Source organism: Ictidomys tridecemlineatus, chromosome 2, assembly GCF_052094955.1.
Source record: "Ictidomys tridecemlineatus isolate mIctTri1 chromosome 2, mIctTri1.hap1, whole genome shotgun sequence".
NCBI lineage: Eukaryota > Metazoa > Chordata > Mammalia > Rodentia > Sciuridae > Ictidomys > Ictidomys tridecemlineatus.
The window spans coordinates 15,274,670-15,293,629 of NC_135478.1; the positions used below are offsets into that span (position 1 = coordinate 15,274,670).

General features: G+C 54.2%; 2 protein-coding genes across 4 annotated transcripts; both read right to left on the reverse strand.

The window, feature by feature from the left end:
* Positions 1–1,743: 1,743 nt before the first annotated feature.
* On the reverse strand, positions 1,744–8,216 carry Hapln4 (hyaluronan and proteoglycan link protein 4). Its single transcript, XM_005332958.5, has 5 exons — positions 8,099–8,216; positions 7,194–7,311; positions 6,575–6,937; positions 4,662–4,997; positions 1,744–4,419 (listed from the first exon to the last, which is right to left on the reverse strand). Exons 1-5 carry the CDS (start codon positions 8,099–8,101, stop codon positions 4,028–4,030), a joined length of 1,212 nt encoding a protein of 403 aa, XP_005333015.1. The 5' UTR covers positions 8,102–8,216; the 3' UTR covers positions 1,744–4,027.
* Positions 8,217–9,369: 1,153 nt separating this feature from the next.
* Tm6sf2 (transmembrane 6 superfamily member 2) lies at positions 9,370–18,948 on the reverse strand. Of its 3 annotated transcripts, none has more exons than XM_078037912.1 (10): positions 17,713–18,948; positions 14,489–14,592; positions 13,806–13,903; positions 13,633–13,736; positions 13,166–13,248; positions 12,162–12,286; positions 11,719–11,820; positions 11,345–11,437; positions 10,644–10,763; positions 9,370–9,871 (listed from the first exon to the last, which is right to left on the reverse strand). In XM_078037912.1, exons 2-10 carry the CDS (start codon positions 14,571–14,573, stop codon positions 9,665–9,667), a joined length of 1,017 nt encoding a protein of 338 aa, XP_077894038.1. In that variant the 5' UTR covers positions 14,574–14,592; positions 17,713–18,948; the 3' UTR covers positions 9,370–9,664. The 3 variants fall into 3 exon arrangements, with proteins under 3 accessions (XP_077894038.1, XP_005333014.1, XP_021587159.1); XM_005332957.5 differs by lacking the exon at positions 17,713–18,948 and adding an exon at positions 16,132–16,337; XM_021731484.3 differs by lacking the exons at positions 9,370–9,871; positions 17,713–18,948 and adding exons at positions 9,894–10,109; positions 16,132–16,340.
* Between the last annotated feature and the right edge of the window lie 12 nt (positions 18,949–18,960).

Below are 18,960 nucleotides of genomic sequence, written 5' to 3' on the forward strand. Positions count from 1 at the left end.
GGTTTCGGGAAGGTTTCTATTCAGGATGCCATTTCTTTTTTTTTTTTTTTTTTTTAAAGAAAGAGTGAGAGAGGGGAGAGAGAGAGAGAGAGAGAGAGAGGAATTTTTTAATATTTATTTCTTAGTTCTCGGCGGACACAACATCGTTGTTGGTATGTGGTGCTGGGGATCGAACCCGGGCCGCACGCATGCCAGACGAGCGCGCTACCGCCTGAGCCACATTCCCAGCCCCTCAGGATGCCATTTCTTAGAGGAGTCTTGAGACCTGTGCCTTAACATCATAGAAACCCCTGCAGAAGGAAGGTTCCCTGTGCCCATTCAGTCCATCAAAATCCCTGGGACTGGGGTTGGGGTTGTGGCTCAGCAGTAGAGTGCTCACCTAGCATGTGCAGGGCAATGGGTTTGATCCTCAGCACCACATAACATTAAAATAAAGGTATTGTGTCCAACTACAATTAAAACAAAATATTAAAAAACAAAATCCCCTAGGGGGCTGGAGTTGTAGCTCAGTGGTAGAGTGCTTGCCTCTTATGTGTAAGGCACTGGGTTCGATTCCTAGCACCACATATAAATAAGCAAATAAAATAAAAAGTTCATAAACAACTAAAAAAATATTTTTAAAAAAATTCCCTGGGGGGCTGGGGATATGGCTCAAGCAGTAGCGCGCTCGCCTGCGTGCGGCCCGGGTTCAATCCTCAGCACCACATACAAACAAAGATGCTGTGTCCACCGGAAAACTAAAAAATAAATTTAAAAAATTAAAAAAAAAAATTCCCCAGGACTAAGTTTTTGCTTGCACAGGTCCATGCCCCCACTCCTAGACCAATCAGGGTTGCCCAAATGATGAGTCATACCATTCATAGGCCAAGCCCAAAGGAAATGAAGTCAGCCACTTGCAACTTTCTTGGAATGAGAAGGAAATTTACATATTCAAGGGAAACCGAGGAAGCTCCAATGCGTGAATGGGAGAAGGGACACTAATAGTAATGAGGCATAAAAGCACACCAAACCCATGCAATCATCTTTGGAAACGTGTCCCTTACCATTACCCAACTGTAGGAAGCTAAGTCCCAGCTGGAACCCCTAGCCACCTAATCAAGTTGCTGGACCCTTACTTAAGATGAGTGGTTGGGGTGGGGCTGGGGCTCAGTGGTAGAGTGCTTGCCTAGCAGGTGTGAGGCTCTGGGTTTGATCCTCAGCACCCCTTAAACAAATAAAATAAACATATTGTGTCCATCTACAACTAAAACTATATATATATTCATTCATTCTAAGATGAGGGGTCTGCGTCTCTGGAAGGTCTGAAGGATGTGTTAGATGGACCACCCCAATTTTACAACCACATCAGGATTTTTACACTTTTGTTTTACTTCTGGCTTTGCCTTTGCCCTAGAAATTTTCCAGGCTTCTCTGAGCCCTTCCCTGCCCCCTACTCCCATGCCTGGGAAACTTTGCAACTTTATTGCCTTCCTGGGACAGGAACTTAAATCAGCTTCAACATTTAATGCCCTGGGTATTATCAAAGACCATCAGGGCAGTTAAGAAGCAGCAGCCCTGTGTAGGGTGGCCCGAGGAAGAGGAAGAGCATGTGGACAGGGAAGGGAAGGGAGAGATGTCTTCTGCCACATGGATCAAACCCAGTGCCTGAACCCAGTGCCAGAGCTGAAAACCAAGCCTCTCCAGCCTGGAAACATTTTGATGATCAAAGAGCATTTCTGAAGCAATTACTCACCAGCTGCTTCATTTTCTCATTCATCAAAAGAAACAGATTTATTGAACCCCTGCTGTATGCTTTGCACTGGAGGGATTTTAGAACAACCCTGGTATAGAGAAGGAAACAGACTCCGAGGGGTTTTGTCACTTGGTCACACAGTGAACAAGAAGATGATGTGGGATTCGACCACAAGTCCACCTGGCTCCAAAACTCAGAGGTGGGTTTCCTAGAGATGGAAGTGACAGTAAGAAGCCCTCCAGGTGGGATGCCAGGGTCATTCCAGGCAGGCTCAGAGCTGGAGTATCCCACAATGGGGTGGCCTTGTCCATGGATCGTCTCCAGGACCTGGCTCTCAGCACTGGGGAGTCTGGCTGATCTCTTAGCACAAATCACCCCTTAGAACCTGGTGGATTTTGAGGTTTAAGAAACATTCCACCCTCCTGAATCTCTAAGGAGGGAAATGTGGGCAGGGGTCAGGAAGGAGTGCAAACTGGGTGAGAATGGTGATGGAGTCTCAGAACAAAAGGGTAGCTCAGTGCTTGCACAGCTCAAAGAGCCAGGGCATTCCACAGCCTCAGTTTCCTCCTCTGTACGGTGGAAATCAAAAGCCCGGTGTTGCAAGGGTGTCTCATGCACAGCTGCTGCCTGGCATATAGTTAGCGTGGGAACGGAGGGTGAACAGCAATTCCAGAAGTTCAGCCCTCTCTGGGCCTGGGCCTATCTGGTGAAGGGGCAATCATGGGGCCCCTGTTGGAACATGGGAGGAGCCTCAGTGGGAGGAACCCAGGGCATCCCATCCAAGGTGAGAAGTTCCTGAGAGGTGGGAGGTCAGTTGTCATAGAGACCACATTGACAGTCTCTAGGGTGACAGCTTGGTGGGGCAGGACCCTGTTGTGGAGGGAAAGCCTAGGGGGACAGGTGTTCTGTTACCTCAGACACCAGAGTTTGGTCTCCATGACAACAGCTGTGAGGTCCAAGCTGCCTTGGAGTGGAGCTCAGAAGGCCATAAGGAGCAGGGTGCAGCCTGGGAAAGGGGCAGCCTGTTTCTATGGTGAGAGCTGGAGAACCAAATTTGCTACAGCCCAGGGACAATTAGGGGGAGGTGGTCTCCATGGTGGTTGGTCAGGGTGAGTACAGTCTGAAGTAGAATTGTAGGTCTCTGGGGTGCAGGCCAGTGGGATGAGAAATGTGTTGTATCCATGGTTACAGCTGGAGGAGGGAGGCACCATCTCCATAGGTGTAAGTGATTGAGGTGTGACTTTAGATGACAGGTATAAGTTGGACTGATGGATCTGCTTGGTGACAGTGGGAACTTAAACAGTTGGTTTCCATAAAAAAATGACAAGAATCTTTGGTGACAGCCCATTAGGGGTCTGGGGTGGGTTGTGAGATGGGTTCGGTCTCCCTCCAGAGAAATATCTGAGGGATGGGGCATGGCCACCACTCAGGATATATTGACAGTCATAGTGATGACAGATGAGAGTGTTCTCCTGTGACACTGGAGAGGTGGGACTGTCCTCCACAGTATCCTAGCAACATGGCCTGTTTACCCTAGAAACTTTAGGGGGTTCTCAGGGGACAAGGAGAGAATGGAAATATCCAATCTCAGAGTCACAGTCGGGGAGAGGAAATGCCTGAGCCCATAGTGCCCATGTGTCCACTGGAGCATGGTCACCTGGGGAACCCTGAGGTTTCTGTTTTCTCTCCAGGTGAGGGAGGGGGGATCTGGTATAGAGATGACCTCAAAGGACCAGTTTTCAGTCTCCAGGGAAATGCTGAGAATGTGTGGCCAGTCTTCAGATAATCCCGGGGGTCCAGCCTCCAGGCAACCAAGGGGGCCATCCATTTGTTTCCAGGAGGCCAAAGAGGGATGGCCAGTCTCCAGGAAACCGTGGGTTCTGTTGGCCTCCCAGTTTCCTCAGGGAGCGTGGCACTTCTCCTGATGTAAGTTGGGGAAAGGGAAAATCCACTGTCCAGGAAAGCAGTGTTTGGCTAATCTCCAGAGGACTGGCCAGTCTCAAGGGGCCCGAGGGGCGTGGTTAGTTTCGAAGAGACCACAGGGAATGTGGCCAGTCTCCAGGAGACCTCAAGGGGTGTGGTTAATGTCCAAGGACCGGAAGAGGCCTGGTCAGACTGCAGGGAACTGCAGGGCTGTGTCCACTGTCCAGGGAACCTCAAGGGGGTGTGGTCCATCTCAGGGACCTCAAGGGGGAAAACCCATCTTCAGGGACTTCAGGGGCGTCTCCAGTGTCCGGGGGACATCAGGGCACTCGGCCATTCGCCAAGTCTCCCCAATCGTCCCTCTCCTGGGTCCTAGACGCGCAGCGGGGTCCAGGCAGCTGGGTCGCGTGCGCCTCCAGCCCAGCCACCGCCGCCGGCCCAGCCCCAGCCCCAGCCCCCGGGAGCGGGATCCGGTGCGCCCGGTGCGCGGTAGCAGTAAACGCCAAAGAGGCGTCGGGAGGCATCTGGGAAGCCTAGGCTGCGCACGCCAGGCCGGAGACCTCCGCAGCGCGCACGCGGGTTCACGATGGGGTAGCGCGCGCTGCCGTCGGCCAGCCAGCCCGCGGTGCAGCGGTCCAGCAATTGCAGCTTCCACGCAGCGAACAGCTGGCCCACCTTGGCCACTGATGCACCGCGCGCCGCACATGCACGCGCTGCTCCGGCGAAAGGCACAGGCCGCAACGGCTTCAGGAAGAACACGCGTCCTGTGGGGGTGACATAGGAGGTGCAATGTTGGGACCGTTCCAGGGTCTTCGCCTGGGGTTTAGGATCCCACCCTCCAGCAGCTGAGGGACTCCAGGGACATTCCCTGTATCCAGGGACCCCAGCCTCCGCCTGGGCAATGTTGGTGCCAGGTGGCCTTTGACTGTCGCGGGACAGGGGTACTCTAGTTGCCACAGCGGAGGGCTGGATAGTGACGAGATTGCTTGGGGCGGAGCCTACGCACCCGGGAGGTTGGACGTGAAGCAGAAGGCATCATAGCGTTCCTCAGCGTTATGCCGATAACCGTAGTTGCGCACGCCGCCTCCGTTGGCTCCGCCACCCGCCCCGGCGTTCCCGGCCCCGTTCAGGCCGCCGCAGGGTTCCCGAGGCTGGCTCACCGGGTACTGCACGGAGCCGTCACGCAACCAGCCTGCGTTGCACCAGTCCAGGCCATCGCGCCAGGCCGCGTGCAGCTGCTCGGCAGACGCCAGGATACCGTCCTGCTCGGCACAGGCGCGCTGTGCCTCCGCGAAAGTCAGCTTGTAGCGGCCTCCACGGGGGTGATAGGGGAAGACCACGCCTAGGGGAGGGCACAGGGATTCAGCCAGGGTCCCCTGGCAGGCCCCATCCACCTGACATCTCAGATGCCCTGTGACTATTTTACCTGAACCTTCAAGTTCATTCCTCTCTAGCCTCAGACCGAATCCCACCACACCTTTCCCCAGCTCACATCCATTATGGCTCCTTTAACCTTAAATTTTGGATTTATTTGAACCTCCCCCGAACGTACTTAATTGTGTCTGTCCCACTCCCACCGCTGGAGACCATTTCTCATGCTTTTAACGCCCTTTTCCACCTGTCAAACTCAATAGTCTTCGGTCAAAAGCCAACTCCCAAACCCTCCTCTATTGGGTCTTATATGTCTCTGACATCCCACAGGCACTGAGTCCTTCCCACTGGTCTAGTCCCAAGCCCCCAGATCTAGGAATGTCTGTATCCACTGCAGGATTCCCTAAGACTGGGAGCGCCTGGAAGGTTGACCCAGGGTGGAACCCCCATTTGATTCACCAGCATTGTCCAAGACAGTACCCATTAATTTCCCTTCCCCCTTCAGTTCCTCATTGGACTCACAATCAATGCAGCTCAAAAGTGCTTTGTGTTTGCTCGAGTCTTGGTTGAGTTGAATATTTTAAGCAAACCCAGAGGGCAGACAGGGGCCAGAGAGAAGACCTGGAGCCTGACAAGCGATTGAATCTGGACTCTGCCGCTCATAAGCATGTGCCCTGGGCAAGGCTCTATCTAACCTCGCGGAGCCGATGGCCCATCTGCTGGTAATAGCTGTCACCCTTGGGGTTTGGGGAAAATTAAATGAGAGACTCCAGAGAGCTCTTCAACTAAATGGCTGGCACATAGAATGCCTAATAAAGGAGAGCTGCTGCTACTGTTGGGATTTGTTATTGTTAGAAAGTTCTGCAAGTTCAGGGTCCCTGAAATCTCTCCTAGAATCTAGTGGTCTGAATCAGGCAAACAGGTGTGTGGGGGGGAATTCTTCAGATATAAACTCTATCTCTCAGCTCCATGGTCAGCCAATCAGAGCCGCCCATCTCTTAGACACAGAGATTGGCTCACAGATAGGCACATGATTCAAAGTGGTCCAATGAGAAACAACTCTGAGATTCTAGCTGAGTCTTCTAGGAAATCCCTTGCTAAGCAGTGAGAGTAGAAGCCTGGCATTAGGATTGGGGTTCCTTTGGGTTTCATAACAGGAAAACTACCCAGCAAAGCCCATGCAGGAAGCAGAGATGAGAGATGAATTTCTGACTTAGTACCAATACTTGGATCTCACTGTACCTGAACCTTAACTATCCCAGGATTCTCAGTGTCCTCCCTATTGACACTTTTTAACTGAATTATTCTTTCTGGGAGAACTCTTGTGTCAGGTAGCATCCCTGGCTTCTCCCCACTAGCTGTCAGTATCACTCCCATTCCAAGTATAGCAACCTAAAATGTCTCAAATCCCCCTCATCAGAACCATTGCTCTAACCCAACAAAATCCCTAAATTTTTTCAAGTCAACTTGATTTGAATTCTGTCCCTTGCAATCTCCCATTCTCTCCTCCCTTAGTAGTAAGCTTCATCATGTCCATGTGCTGGTCACCTTCCAGGTCCAGCTTGACCATGCCAGCGTCGTCTTCCAGCTCATTGGTGACCTCGCACTCGTAGCGCCCATAGTCCTGCAGGGTGACATTTCGGAGGACCAGGGAGGCATCCCCCGGCCCGTCGTTCTGCAGCTCTGCCCGCCCGCGGTAGCTGCCAAAGGCCCGGTGCTGAGGACCCAGTGCCACGAAGACGTCGGCGAAGGCCAAAGGATCCACCACCTTTGTCCACTTGAGGCGGACGCCATCGTGGCCGTGAGCAGCTGCCTCGTAGTGATAGCGGCAGGGCAAGACGATGGTGCCACCCCGGTGGCTTACCACTTGCCCAGGTGCCGTCTGCACCACCACTGAGCCCGACTCACCCTCTGTAGGGCAACCAAGCAAGGTTCAGAGAGGAGGGGTCTAGGAGCGGGGCGGGGGGTGTAGGAAGAAGACTTGGGTGAGCGTCAGGGGATCAGAAAGGTAAAGGGGCTCAGGGAGGGGGCAGGGGCTCAGGTGGGGGGATGGGGGTACCGTGGCTGTCAGCAACGCGCTACCCTGCGGCTGCGTCTGCGCAGCCGGGTGATCACTCTTGGCCATAGCTCCTCAGGGGCAAGACCCGCTTCCGCGGCCCGGACTCACCCAGCACGTGCACGACCTTCTTCCGGCCGCGCTGCGCCTCCACCGAGGCGGTTAGCAGCAGTATCCCCCAAACCGCGGCCGGGAGCACGCCCCGCCCAAGGGCCGCCGGAGCGCACACCTGGGGACACAAGGTGCTCAAGCCAGCTTCGAGCAGCCTTTGCCTTTTAGAGGACTGTCTGCCATCCCCGCGAGGACTTCTCAAATGCCCAGGCCCCTACTCCGGCCAGGGTCCCAGAGGACTCCCCCAAGGGGAGTGTTGGGAGGTCCCCTCCCCTGCACCCTGGCTCCTGAGCTAAGCCAGGTCCAAGTCCCTGGACTCATTCTCCCTTAGACCTGCCCCAGCACCCCGCCTGACCCCCTACCCCAACTCAGGTGGCTCGGAGCCCCGCCTCCTCCTCTCTGGGGCCGGGCTCTGGAGTGGGGAGGGGAGGAGCTGGAGCCGCGGTAGCAAGGTTATCCGTGCGCCAGGAGACTGCAGCAAACGGGGCCGGGACCGGAGCGCGGGGGGTGGGGTGGCTGGAGACACAGGGAACGACACGGGGCTGGGGGCTGGGGAGAACAGGGACAGAAAGAACCGAGAGGGAGATGGAGACAGACATGGAGGAAGAAAAAGAGAAGAGACCACGAGAGGCGCAGAGACAGAGATGAGGAACGAGAGACACGGGTGGGGGAGAGACAGAAAAAGAGACATGGAGAACATCACCACCCACCCCGGAAAAAGGGGAGAGAAAGGTAGAAGGAGGCACAGAGGGGAGCAGAAAAAGGGACAGATACAAGAGGGTGAAAGAGAACAGAGAGACTGGGAAGAGAAATACTGAAGAGACAGAATCGGACACAGAAGCCCAGAAACCGGGGGATCAGGGACACACTACCAGCCTGGGACCTGCTCCGGTGGCCGCACTCACCATCCTGCCCGCGCGGCCCCAGCCGAGCGGCCCCTGCGCGTCCGGACTGCGCGCTCCCCGCACACCAGGGAAGGACTAGGCAGGTCCCGCAGGGCGGCGCAATCCCGGAGTCTGCCTGCAAGGGGAGGAGGGAGGCCCGCGGGGGGGGGGGTTGTTAAAGGCGACGCAGCTGCGCGGCTTGGTGGAAAAGTGGGCCTGGGCACTGGCTGAGGAAGGACTCGCTCTTCGTAATGAGTGCGTAGCCACGTCCCTGCCCCGTCCCTCAAACTCTTGAGCTTCTTTCTGTTTAATCATCTTTAAAATGGAATGGGACCCCAAGGAAGTCCGGGATCCATGCCTTGGCAAGAGTTGGTGAGTGACTTGGTTAAGGGGCTTGACCTACAGGCCTCAGTTTCCCCATCTGCCCTTTAGGTGATCACCCTGGAGTGGTGAAGGCCCCACAATAATCACACACTAGAAGAGGGACCTTGAGCGACAGGTTCAAGTCCAACTCTGCTCCTCACTGTGGGACCATGGAGGAGACCTTGGCCTCTCTGAGCTGTTTCCATCTCTGGGAAATGGCAATTTAGTTCTTTAAAGATCCAATAGCTCTATACATGTGCGCGACACACACACACACACATTGTACCTGGTAGTACAGGTAGGGGGCAAGGAGCAAGGGACTCTGATCAAGTCCCTGATTCCCTTGAGTTTAAGTCAGAGGCCTAAGCCTGGCCCTTAACCCAATTTAAAAAATGACAACCAAGAAATGGTAAGTCCTCCCTGCAACCTCTTGGCTGCCTCTCTGATCTATTTCCCCTAAAATGAGACCAAACCTACTATATAGAAGCAATTATTGATTCTGTGGTCTCACCTGGTGGAGCTCAGTCCCCAGCTCAGCTGTGCCCAAGACATATGACCTAGGACAAGGACCTTCACTTCCTACAGCCTCTGTTTCCCCATCTGGAATATGGGTGAAATCCAGCATGTAATACTTGATATGGTATACAGTTGGTACTTATTAATGGTGCCATATTATAACTCATATTGTAATTTATTGGCAGAGCAGTGAATTTTTCTCCTGATCGTGACATCAGGAAGGTCTCTTATCCATTGTGAGCCTCAGTTTTCCCCATCTGGAAGTTGGAGCTGTGCACCAACCAGAGGCAGACTTCTGTTATCCTGCTGCCTTAGGTTTTGGACAGCCACAATGGCAGTGAGGATTGAGTTCCTTGTGGGATCCAAGAAAAGGGTTCCTTGCCCTGGCACCCTGAAACACTCAGACAGTGATGTTTTAGACTCCAAAAGAGTTTTTATTAAAAGGACTCATCGGGTGGGGTGATGGGTAAATTCTGGGACAGCAGAAGGCTCCTCTGGGAGAACAGTGATTGGTGGTTGAGTGAGGCTCCCTTTGTAAGAACACCTGGCTGTTAGTCTCCCATCCCACCCCCTGGCCTGAAACCACCATAGCTAGTTCTGAAGATCCCCAGAGGTGTGTCTCCTGCTGGTAAAAACCGGTAACCCACCCTTCCCAGGGCAGGCCTGGCTGTGCATGTAAACAGAGTCTCGGGGAGCCCCGCAGCCCTCTCATTGCTGCTTCTTGTGGGCCAGGGCATCTGGGGGTGGTGGGTGCAAGAAGAAGGCTGGCCAGCGCAGGCAGCGGTAGGCCAGCAGGTGAGGGCCCAGAGCATACAGTAGATTGCACAGGAAGACGCAGGTCCAGGCATCCTCTGGCACACGGTAGGTGAAGGGTGTGCGCAGGTGCATGGAAGCGCCCATGTGTGAGAACTGTGCCTGGTGACCAGACAGGAAGGATGGAAGTCAGGGACCAGAAGGGGACAGAAGTCCCAGCATGCTGGGGTCTTACAGAAGATAGTCAGGCAGAGCCCAGAGGGTCGCTGTCCTCATGTTGTTGACAGTTGATCCAGTCCAGCTCTTCCTCCAAGTCTTCCCTACCCTTGACAGCTGCTTTTGACCCAAATCTTGTCAATTCTACCCCCGTGGAAATCTTCTTGGGTCTTCCTGCCCTGGCCTGGGGCCAGGTATTTCTTTTCAGAACTAGGACCCCATTCTGATTAGGCCCTCCATTGCTCAAACACCTCCCATGGCTCCCAGTCATCCTCAGCACCAGTTCCCAAAGCCAGAGTTCAGTCTTCAGCATCTATCTGCCAGTTTCTCTTGCTTCTGCCTTTACCTACATGACGGCCCTGCTAAATTATTGTCCTCCTCTGTACCTGTCCTTATGTTGCTCCCATTCCTGAAATGCACTTCCCTTCCTAGAAACCCGTTCTCTTTCATCAAAGCCTAGCTCCTGTGCTTTCCTTCCAATCCCTCTCAGTCCCTGTCCTTCCTCCTCTCTAGCTCTGACCCCAGGGGGCTGGGAGTATCTGTGTTTTGGCTCTTTCTCCCCCAGACTAGTGAATTCCTAGGTACTGGGCCGGGGGCCTCTTGGTGCCCATAATCATGTTGCCCAGGTTGAGCACAGAAGCAGCTGATGGGTAAGCAGAAACCGCCTTCCCTGCATGCCTGTCCACCCGCCCCCACCCATCACCCACCTCCCCCTCACCTGGCCAATGGCTCCAGCAAACACCAAGGCCCAGTCAGGCAGCCAGGAGCAACCGGGGAAGGTGAGGGCATAGGTGGCCAGGCCGTAGAAGGGCAGAACGTAGAACATATACATCAGCATCTGGGGGTAACGGGGCACAGCCTATGAGATAAGCTTGGTTTCCTGAGACCCCGGACACGGGGCATCTGAAGACAGGTCTGGACAGCCTCAGATCCCACCCAGGATGGGGCTCCCTGTACCCCCCACTCCTGTGCAAAGTGATCCTCTTTCCCCCACCACCTATGTATACCAAGCTTACTCCTCTATCTCCCAAAGTGGCATGTGATCCTGGCCAATCCTAACACTCCAGTCAAATGGTTATGATGATTCATAAGGGGTGGGCATATCACAGCCTGCCTGAGACATGCACTTAAGTTTTGAGGTAATAGTGGATCATATTCCTCTGGGGTGGCTGACTAGGGTGGATGGAAGCCTAGAGCTGCCTGTGCTACCCCACAGAGAGCCATGCCAGGGAAGCAGAGCCTGGAGACAGTTATCCTTGAGTTCCTGGATCCAGCCATACCTGAAAACCATATCTGTTACTTTTTTGATAAGACAACACACCCCATATGTGTTTCTGTCAATTTAACTTGTGCTTCTGGCTCTGGCTTTCAAGAGATTCAGGCAGGATAATGGCCCTCTCCTCCCACCTGCCCGCTCACCTGCACCTTTGGATAGGCCACAGGATCCCGCAGGTATGGCTCATACTGGTAGATGTAAACAAAGCAGGCATCCGTGGGGCAGTCAAGCACCACCTAGGGCAGACAGAGGAACCATCCACCGACCTTAAGCGTCCCTCCAGCGGGAAGCCTCCCACACCAACAACGCTCAAGCAGGGTCCATATCCCTAGCTCTGGCTCTCTCCCAAAGGAAAAGGGAGTGAACACTCAGGTCAGACTTGAAGAAGAACTTCCTTGGATAATTGGACAGAATAGCAATAGTTTTTCTGCACCAGTAAAGGAACACATATGAGAGAGGTGAACCAGGAAGGGAGGCCAGAGGCAGGAAATGGGGAGGCTGGCCAGGGCAAACTCACCAAGCCCCGGAAAAGGGTGAAAAATGCAGCAAGGAAGAGGTATATGACGAGGGCCAGGTCAGCAGGGCGCTGCAGAAGGCTCTTTCTTTGCTCTTCCTGCACCTGCCCCAGGGGAGAGAATTGGAGATGGCATGAAAGAAGGTGATCCTTTCAAGGAGACACAGTTTTTTTTTTTTTTTTTTTTTTTTTTAAGAGAGAGTGAGAGAGGAGAGAGAGTGAGAGAGAGAATTTTTAACATTTATTTTTCAGTTCTCAGCGGACACAATATCTTTGTTGGTATGTGGTGCTGAGGATCGAACCCGGGCCGCACGCATGCCAGGCGAGCGCACTACCGCTGGAGCCACATCCCCAGCCCCGAGACACAGTTTTTGATTAAAAGGAATTCACATGTGGAGACCTTCAGGCAGGCTGGGACAAGGCCTGCCTGGGAGTGAGGCGCTCACCATGTTGGGCGTACAGCAGGTTGGTGCCCGAGACTGGCTGAAGACCCTCCTCCCAGCCCAGCACGGCACCAGCAGGTAGAGGATGGCAAGGAAGAAGGCAGGTCTAAGCTCTGAGCTGTATTTGCCTGCCCCGGCGGAGGAGAGAGGAAGCCAGTCAGCAAGGGTCTCCCGGACCTGGCTGGGCCCATTAGTTGAGCCATGCCAGAGCCCTGGATGGACTTCTGCGTGTGTGTGTGTGTGGGGGGGTAACTGGGACTGAACTCAGGGCACTGGGCCACTGAGCCACATACCAGCCCTATTTTGTATTTGATTTAGAGACAGGGTCTCACTAAGTTGCTCAGTGCCTTGCTTTTGCTGAGGCTGGCTTTTAACTCATGATCCTCCTGTCTCAGCCTCCCGAGCCACTGGGATTACAGGCATGCGCCACTGAACCCGGCTCTGGATGGACTTCTTGGTTCACAAATGCTAATCTCACTCAAGCTCCAACACCCTCCATGATTCCTTGCATCCATCAGATGATGTCCCCTTTCCTCAGCCTGGCCTGCCTCCGTTTACCCTCTGGATACAGATCCTACATTCCGACCATCCTTTCCTTCCCATGAGTACACCTTGGGTGTTGTCCTTGCTGGGTCTTTGTCAGGCCATACCAACATCTGGACTATCATCCCTGCTCTTCATCTCTGTTCTACATCCCAAGATCTACTTACAAAGCTTTCACTCTGTCACTCTGTCACCCTAAAAATTCCCTTTCTGTGTCAAAGCATTCTGCCCAAATCCCCGGAGTCTGGAGGTCAGGGACTAGTAGCCTGGGGAGGAAGCAGAATTAATTTGGGCTCCAAGAGGAATCTGGTAGGCTGCTGGTTGAGGCTCTTCTATGGACAGGCATAAGGAAGGAAAGGGCCTCTGTGAACACTGGGAAGTGGTGGAGGATCCAACACAGGGGCTTCCAGGTAAAGGGCACTAACCCAGCCAAATTTTGTAATTCCCCCAAACTGAGTCCTTACCAAGAATGTTTCCTGGGAGGAACACCAGGATGCTCATGGCGAAGGAACCCAGCCAGTAGAGTCCAAGATTCCGGTATCTCTTTCTGGGAAGGAGTGGGAGTGAGTAGTGGGTACCTGGTCACTGGTTTCAGAGCCTCAGTCAGGGTCCAGAGACCATTCTGGGCTTCCCAACTCCAGGTCTCTCTGTTTTGCCCAGAATAGAAGGAACAACAGGGAGTTGAATAGGGGACTGAACTGTCAGCCACTCTGTCAAAGGGGCAAGGTGGATACAAGGCAAGAATCACCACCACCACTCACACCTGATGACATTCTCTGGAACCTTCTCTTCCCCATCCCTGGCTGCAGCCCTAGAGAGGCTTCTGATTCCCACTCCGGAGGAACTTCTGGTTCCAACCTGACTTGGGACCCTACCTGAGCACACAGTTTCTCTCTCAGGGCCCAGGAACCACCCAGCCTGCCCGCTGCACCTTTTATGGATGGCACCTGCCATGGCCAGGTAGAGGAGGTAGTGAACCGTGCCATCCCAGTAGCAGATGAAGATTCCGTGCGATGTGCGCAGGTATGGCTCACCCTGTGGGGGCAGGTGAGAGGCTCAAACAAGAGGTGGGGCATGGGACACCCCTGGCCACCCTCCACGTACCTCCTTTGTATAGAACTCCATGAAGCCCACCACGTAGCCATCTTCCTGGAGAGCGATGATGAGGTCCACCACGGAGGTGAAGGCAAAGATTGCAAAGACTGCGGGGAGAGTGAGTGGGCGGGGCCAGTGTGGGTGGGGATTTATAATGGGCGTGGTCAATGCCACGTGTGGGCGGGGCTAGGGCCAATAGGTTTGGGCTTGGGCTGGTTCAGGTCAGGAATAAAATAGGGGCTTGAAGTAGCAGGTCAGGAATGAGGTTCCAGTCAAGGGCTCCGGGCCCAGTTCCTGTTCCCGGACCACAGGTGCCGGACCACAAGCCTGCCTCATTCTGCATGTCAGACAGAGACACAGCCCCACCTTTGGGGGTCCCCAGTTTTATGGGAGCTGCAGCATCCCTGCCCTCAGGAGATCTAGGAATGATGGGGAGGCACAGAACTTCAGGGGCTCCGAATCTGATGGGAGAGAGACAATCCCTTCTCTCAGGAGTTCCAAATCTGAAGGAGGAAGCTTTTTGAGGTTCACCAACCTAATGAAGGTTTCCTAGTGTCTTTGAGGTCACCAATCTAATGGGAGCCCATCAAAGGCCTCCAGGGTGATGGAAGAGGTCCTTCAATGGCCCCAAGTCTGAGGATGGAGGCCCTGGTCCAGAGAGTTCTCTCCTTCACAATCACCGAGGGACTCACCAGCATAGAGTGGATCATAGGAGATCTCGCCACCAGACAAGACGTAGATGGCCACAAAGAGCAGACCCAGGACCAAGGCGCTCATCAATGCCACCCACAGGGGGCTGAGGAGAGGGAAACCGAGTCAGGGAAGCCAAGCTCATTGCTGAGGCCTCACCCCACCCTCCCCAGTGGGGAAAAGGTAGACTCCAGGAAGCACTGGGTGATGAGACTGAAGCACCTGCATCAGCAGACTCTTGCTCGGGCTGTTCCCCCCTTATAGAAACTGCTTCCTGAAGAATCTTCTCTCTCTCTCTCTCTTCCCTTCCCTCCCTGATGGTGGCCTCAAACTTGGGACCTTCTTGCCTCAGTCTCCTGAGTAACTGAGATTACAGGCCTGTACCACCAAGTCTGGCCTGATGTCACTTTTCTGCTTGGCAAACTCCTTCTCATTCTTCACGGTCAGTCTAAATTGCTCCTTCTGCAGGAAGTCCTCCCTGACTCCCAAGAAAGGATCACTGTCCAACTTGAACTAGGAACAGAGGGGATATCCACCAATCCCTTTTGTCTGTACAATTTATTCCATCATTTGTGGATGTGTGTTCAATTCAATTTGTTCAGCCAATCATTCAACAACGCCAAGCCTCTCTGTGGCCAGGCTCAGACCTCTTGGCTGAAGACTCCAACCCCTCCCAGTTGAAGTCCAAATGCCTCCATTCATTCCACTCTATCCCTGCCCAGATCTGCCCAAGGTGAGTGATAAGGCAGTGATAAGGCAGGTCTCTGGGCAAACCAAGGTCCAGAGATGGTGAGAGATCTGTCCAGGGTCACACAGCAAAACTCTGAACATCAATTCCCCACACCATCCATGTCCCTATCTTCTTATGAACCCCTCTATCTCCTAGGATCTCCTGACCCTATGTATCAACAATGACAACTATAGTAATTGGATGAGACTACAACAGGGTCTTTGCACACAACTTGCAAACTCTACCCACAACAATGGGGTGAGATCTAAGATTATGCCATCACAGAGATGAAAAAACTAAGTTTCGCAAGGCAAGTTGTTTCACCCAGGGTCCCAGGAGATAGAGACAGATTACTTGTACCCAGGGAATCAGACCCATCCTCAAGATTCTATCTATCCCACGGTTTGTGATGAACTGGGTTTGGGAGTGTGAAAGGCTTGCTGGACCCTCAGAGACAGAGTCTCTGCATGTCAGTCTAAGGTCAGGATGCGCAGGACATGAACAAAAAAAAAAGTCTTTGGCTTGCACTGAGGCATGGAGCAGGTGTGTGTGGCAGCAAGAGCTGGGTCATCAGCTTATCTGGGACAATACTTTGACCCTTGGCGACTTTAGAACCTGTGCTAGGTGCATCCCTGGAAATACCCCCAGAAACCTTTCAAAACCCTGCCGTGTGTGAGGTTCGGATCTTTGGCATCCCTTCTTCTCAGACCCCAAACATCCCAGAGAGTCCCCACTCCAGCCTCCAGCAAGGAGGGAAGGGAACTTCCGGTTGGAGGGGGTAATTCTGGCCCAGCCCCCATCACTCCCGGTTCTGAGCTGCAACGGGGCGCAGGGCTGGGGGAGCCAAGCCCGCGGCCCGCGCATCCTCCCCCCAGCCCCCTCCGGTCCTCCCCGGGAGGCACTCCCCGCACGCACTGCGAGAGCGCTGAGACGAGGTTGAGCACGTAGGACACCGGGAGGGCGCCGAGCGACAGAGCCGCAATCTTGCCGGCCAGCGGCGGGATGTCCATGGCGGCGCCGGGACCCCGGTAGGTCCTGGCGTATCCTCCAGGGCGCTCGGCTCCTCAGTGGCAGCGCGTCTAGGCCGGGGGTTGCCAGGGACCCGCCCCGCACAAAGGTCGCCCCCCCCCCCCTGCGTCCGGGGCGGGCAGCGCTTTCCCGGGGAGCCTCCGAGGCCCCGCCCCCTGCGGCTACCCCGCCCCTTCGCCCGTCGGTCTCTGAACCCCCCCGACCCCGGTCTGACCCTGGGCGGTCCCGGCTGTCCAGGCTTAGTTTCCCTTTTATCAAAGGCTGGAACACAGCACTTCGAGACATTTCTGCTCTGAGTTCAGGGACAGAGTCTTAGAGATCCCGGGGCGGCCACTTCGTTCTAGCTGGGGTGAGGTGCACTTCTGCCATCTTTGTCCCAACACTGGGGTCCCAATCTCGACCTGGAAGGGGGTCCTTTTGTTGTTGTTTTGTTACTTTTGCGATACTGGGAATGGGACCAGGGCCTCAAGCATACTTAACAAAGGCCCTACCACTGAGCTCCACTCCCAGTCCTAAGGGGTCCTTTTTAACGCCCCATATACCTCAGACCATCCCCACCCCCATTCCAGGATCAAGTGAGCATCGCCTGTGTTGCACTGAGGAATCCTCTCAACCAGCGCACTTGGATTTGAGTGTCCAGTTATGAAGTTTTGATTGGGGCCTGTCTGAATGCAGGCAAACATGGGTTGGGTCCTTCCAGTAGGGGAAAGAGGTGGGAGGCAAAGGATTTAAGAAGCAGATGCTGAAATCAGAAGGTCCAGGTGGGGCCAGTTCGGGGAAGTGTTCCTGGCAGGGAGAGTGAGGGTTCCAGCGTGGAGCTGACATCTGGAAGGAAGCCAGAGAGGCTGAGGGAGGAAAGTGGGAAAGGTGGAGTGTGGGTTTCAGAGGCAGCTGTGAGGGAGGAAGCAGGGAGCTAACTGGCTGTGGGAAGGTTCTGAACAGCTAGAGGGGGCTGGGCAGGGCTAGGGGGATATAAAGTAGGGAGAGCCGGAACATGGAGGGCCATAGTTTGAGGTCAGGAAAATTAGGCAGTCTTCTGTTTCTGTAACTCCCTACAACTGGTCTGAGGTTCTTGCCCATGTGGAGTACTTGTGGCTATTGGAAATAGCATGGAGAGATGTGTCTGCCTGAGTCTTGCCTCCAAGAAGCCCACAGCCCCTCCCCTGGACAGCCAGGCCCCTTCTCCATGCTGCCCACTGGCCTTGTGCCAACCAGAGCCAAGATGTCTAAGCAAGGCTACCAGTCTGATTCAGCGTCCCTCCCCAGGTGCCCATTGTGCATGGGGTGAAGTTCAGCTTTCCCAGGGCTACTTTCCCAATTCTAGCAGTGCAGACACTCCACAGGCCTGTCTGCTGTCTGCCAGATGGACCCTAAGTTCTCACCTCCCTCTCCAGGCTGAGGATCTAACCCAGAGCCTTGGGCACACTGAGCAAGTGTCTGCCATTGAGCCTAAGCCCATGTTCTTACCTCTTAAGGCAGGTGCCAGTAACTCCTACTCAAGGCTGCCCTTCACCCTACCCTACTTCTCCATTTGCAGAGCCAGGAGTGTCTGTGCCCAGTTGTCTCAGAGACTGACCTTGCACCCTATGTACCTGCACACGCGAACAGCGTTTGGAGGCCTCTCTCCTTTCTTGCCTGAGGGTAAAGTCCATGCCCTCACCTGGCAAACCTCCAGGTTACTGAACTCAATGGAGAGGTGACTTGGGTGACAGGGTGTGTAGAACTAAGCCCCAAGGTCCTGTCTTCTGAATTTTTGGCTGCGGAGAGGTACACCTGTGCTTGGGGATCTGGCCAGCTGCCTTCTGGGCAGACCCCATTAACAAACACCTGGGTTACGCCCACCAGTGTCACACCCAACTCAAAGATGGGAAACAGGATGGCGTTTCACAGCAGCCTCAGCTCTGCTATTGCCTCTGAGACTTTACCAGTCCCTCGGCCTACTGAAGTACACTCCACAGCAGCCCCTGGCTCCTCTTGGTATCCATTTTTCCCTTTTTGTCGTGCCGGGGATGGAATCCAGAGTCTTACATATGCTAGGCAAAGACTGTCATTCAGCCACACCCCCAGCCCTTATTAGCTTTTGCAACCCTCAATAAGCAGCTATAACTGACACCACCTTACCCCAATAGACCAGCTGCCTGGGGGTAGCTCTCCATCTGGTTCTCAATTAGTGCTCAGTATTTGCTGAATGACTGGCCACAGCTGACCCAGGAGCCCAACTCCAGCTTAAGTTCATGGAGCCTGAGAAGAGGAATCCCTCTACCCTACAGGTGTTGGGTCACCACCAGGTAGCTGGATGTGTGGGGGAAGATGGGAGAGATCCCCAGGCTATGGCCTACCACATGTGGTCTGCAGACTTGTAGAACTGGTAAGAATGCAGATTCCTGGGTCCCTCATGCAACCTGGGACTGAGCAGCTGCAGCCAAAGATCCCTAAGTGGTTTCTGCACGACATGAGATGCCAGCTCTGGCAGACACAGCTGGGGATGTCTTGGCACACACTTTGGCCTGGGCTACCCTCCTGCCTTAAAACTTCCTGCTCCAAAGCCCCATCCTGTGACTGATGCAATAGCATGTGTCCAACCACCAGCTGTCTCCAAATGAACTAGGGTCAGGGACTTGTATGACCATCACACTAGTGGAACCAGTAGTTGGAACAGCCAGGGTTGCAGCTTATCACCAGTAGTGATTTGCTGTGTGTGCTGGGCCCTGCCAG

Bases quoted from the DNA above. Each gene is read 5' to 3' on its own strand.
- Hapln4 (XM_005332958.5), bottom strand. The intron at 6,938-7,193 runs GTGAGTCCGGGC...GTTGCCCTACAG, and splicing joins GAAGGTCGTGCACGTGCTGG to AGGGTGAGTCGGGCTCAGTG. The intron at 4,420-4,661 runs GTGCGTAGGCTC...TCACCCCCACAG, and splicing joins CTTCACGTCCAACCTCCCGG to GACGCGTGTTCTTCCTGAAG.
- Tm6sf2 (XM_005332957.5), bottom strand. From the start codon at position 16,226: ATGGACATCCCGCCGCTGGCCGGCAAGATTGCGGCTCTGTCGCTCGGC. The intron at 13,249-13,632 runs GTGCAGCGGGCA...ACTCCTTCCCAG, and splicing joins GCAGGTGCCATCCATAAAAG to AAAGAGATACCGGAATCTTG. The intron at 10,764-11,344 runs GTGAGCGGGCAG...CGTTACCCCCAG, and splicing joins TGGCCTATCCAAAGGTGCAG to ATGCTGATGTATATGTTCTA.